Source organism: Neopelma chrysocephalum, unplaced genomic scaffold, assembly GCF_003984885.1.
Source record: "Neopelma chrysocephalum unplaced genomic scaffold, ASM398488v2 Primary Assembly neopelma1_208, whole genome shotgun sequence".
NCBI classification, from domain to species: Eukaryota; Metazoa; Chordata; class Aves; order Passeriformes; family Pipridae; genus Neopelma; species Neopelma chrysocephalum.
The window spans coordinates 16,647-18,296 of record NW_020897870.1 but is presented as its reverse complement, the minus strand read 5'-3'; the positions used below and the strand labels follow the sequence as shown (position 1 = coordinate 18,296).

The 1,650-nt window shown below is 58.0% G+C and overlaps 1 protein-coding gene across 2 annotated transcripts in view; it reads right to left on the bottom strand.

Annotated features, from left to right (window-relative positions):
* The window catches only part of MEST, a 7,834-nt gene that overhangs the window by 4,184 nt on the left and 2,000 nt on the right, over positions 1-1,650 (bottom strand). Inside the window, exons 3-5 of one of the 2 annotated variants that reach the window (XM_027703108.1) lie at positions 1,114-1,193; positions 700-777; positions 67-203 (exon numbers count right to left, since the gene is read on the bottom strand). In XM_027703108.1, the coding sequence (XP_027558909.1) occupies positions 67-203; positions 700-777; positions 1,114-1,193 (295 nt within the window). The remainder of the gene's footprint in view (positions 1-66; positions 204-699; positions 778-1,113; positions 1,194-1,650) is intronic. The other variant, XM_027703110.1, reaches the window with a different exon arrangement.

Below are 1,650 nucleotides of genomic sequence, written 5' to 3'. Positions count from 1 at the left end.
CATGGGGACAACAAGGAGTGCCAGGGGTTGGAATGGTGTCCATGGGGTGCCAGGGGTTGGGATGACCTGTGGAGCAGCTCCTGGGCCACCGTGTCCCCGTAGTCGTGGGCCAGGAGGTTGATCCGGTGGCGCTGGAGGCCGAGGTGCCGCGCGAGCCCTTCCACGACGTTGGCCTGCTCGAAGATGGAATAGCGGTGGGGCCTCTGGAAAAGCGGGAGAGGGGCCCCGGTGAGAGCCTGAGCCCACAAATCCTGGGAGAAACCCCCAAATGGGATGGAGACCAGGATTTGGTGACCCTGGATTGAGCTATGGGATGTCCTGGATCACTGGTGGTGTCCTCACTGTCCATGCTCCAAAGGGATCATGGAATGCTTTGGGATCACATCAAACCCCACAAATTCCAGGAGAAAGCCCCAAATGGAGGAATATCAACTGATTCCAACAGTTTGTGATCCTGGATCATCGGGATGTCCTGGATCACCAGTGGTGTCCATGCTCCAAAGGGATTCAGGAATGGTTTGGGATCATCAAACCCAAGTGAGGGCCCACCATGAACCTCCCCCATCCCTCCCACTGATCCCTTTTATCCCACGTCTTATCCCTTTTCCAGGTGGAAATGGGAGGGAAAACCAGGCTCCAAAATGCCTGGATTTGGAGCTGGAAAGCATCCAGGAAAATCCCCCTCCCGGGGCTACTCACGGGCTTGTCGCTGAAGCCAAATCCCAGGAAATCCAGGGCAATCACCCGGTGGAAGCGCTGGGTCAGCCCTTCCCAGATCTGGGAAGAGGGAGAAATCCATTTAAAAAGCATCCGGAAGGAGCATCCGGGGATTGCTCCACCCCTGGGAGCATCTCCCAGCTCCAGGAAAACAGCGGGAGCTCCGAATTTCCCAATAAACAGCCAGACCATCCCAAAAAATAACAAACCCTGTGGGTCTTTCCCAGCTTTGGGATGGAGCGTGGGAATGTGAGGAGAGCTTGGATCCCGTGCGGGGGTGTTGGGAGAGGAAGAACAGGGTGGGTATCCCGGAGTGGGGCCTCCGGAAGGAATTGGGAATTCTCCTCTGGAGCGTGGCTGACTGATCCCCTGGGATGTGCCCCTGGCTGCCCTCACCTTGCTCCAGTCGTAGCTGGAAGTCGGGAATCCGTGCAGCAGGATCACGACGTCAGAGCTTCCGACGGCGCCGCCCGAGTCTGCGGAGGGAATCAGCTTTTCCCATGGAATTCCCATGGAATTCCTCCCTTCCAGGATGGGCTTTGGGTCCCACCCGACGGCAGGGAGGCACCTCTCCCCCCAAAACCAGGGATGGAGTTGATTCCTTCCCACCATGACTTCCCAGTGGGAAACCCGGAGCGGCCGCGTGGCGGAATCCAGGGATTTATTCATCCTGAATTATTTGGAGCTGCCTCGGTGAGCAACTGCTGCTCTGGGAAAAAAGGGTTCCCGGGATCTCCTCCGTGCTGGGATCCGTTGGAGGCTCGTGGGATCCTTCCCAACACCCCCCAGGAACAGGAACAGACATTCCCCAAGGTTTGGGGTCGTCCTGCTTTTGGGGTCTGAGGGGGGATGTGGGTCCCATTTGGGGTCTGAGGGGGAACATGGATCCCATTTGGGGTCTGAGGGGGGCGTGGGTCCCATTTGGGGTCTGAG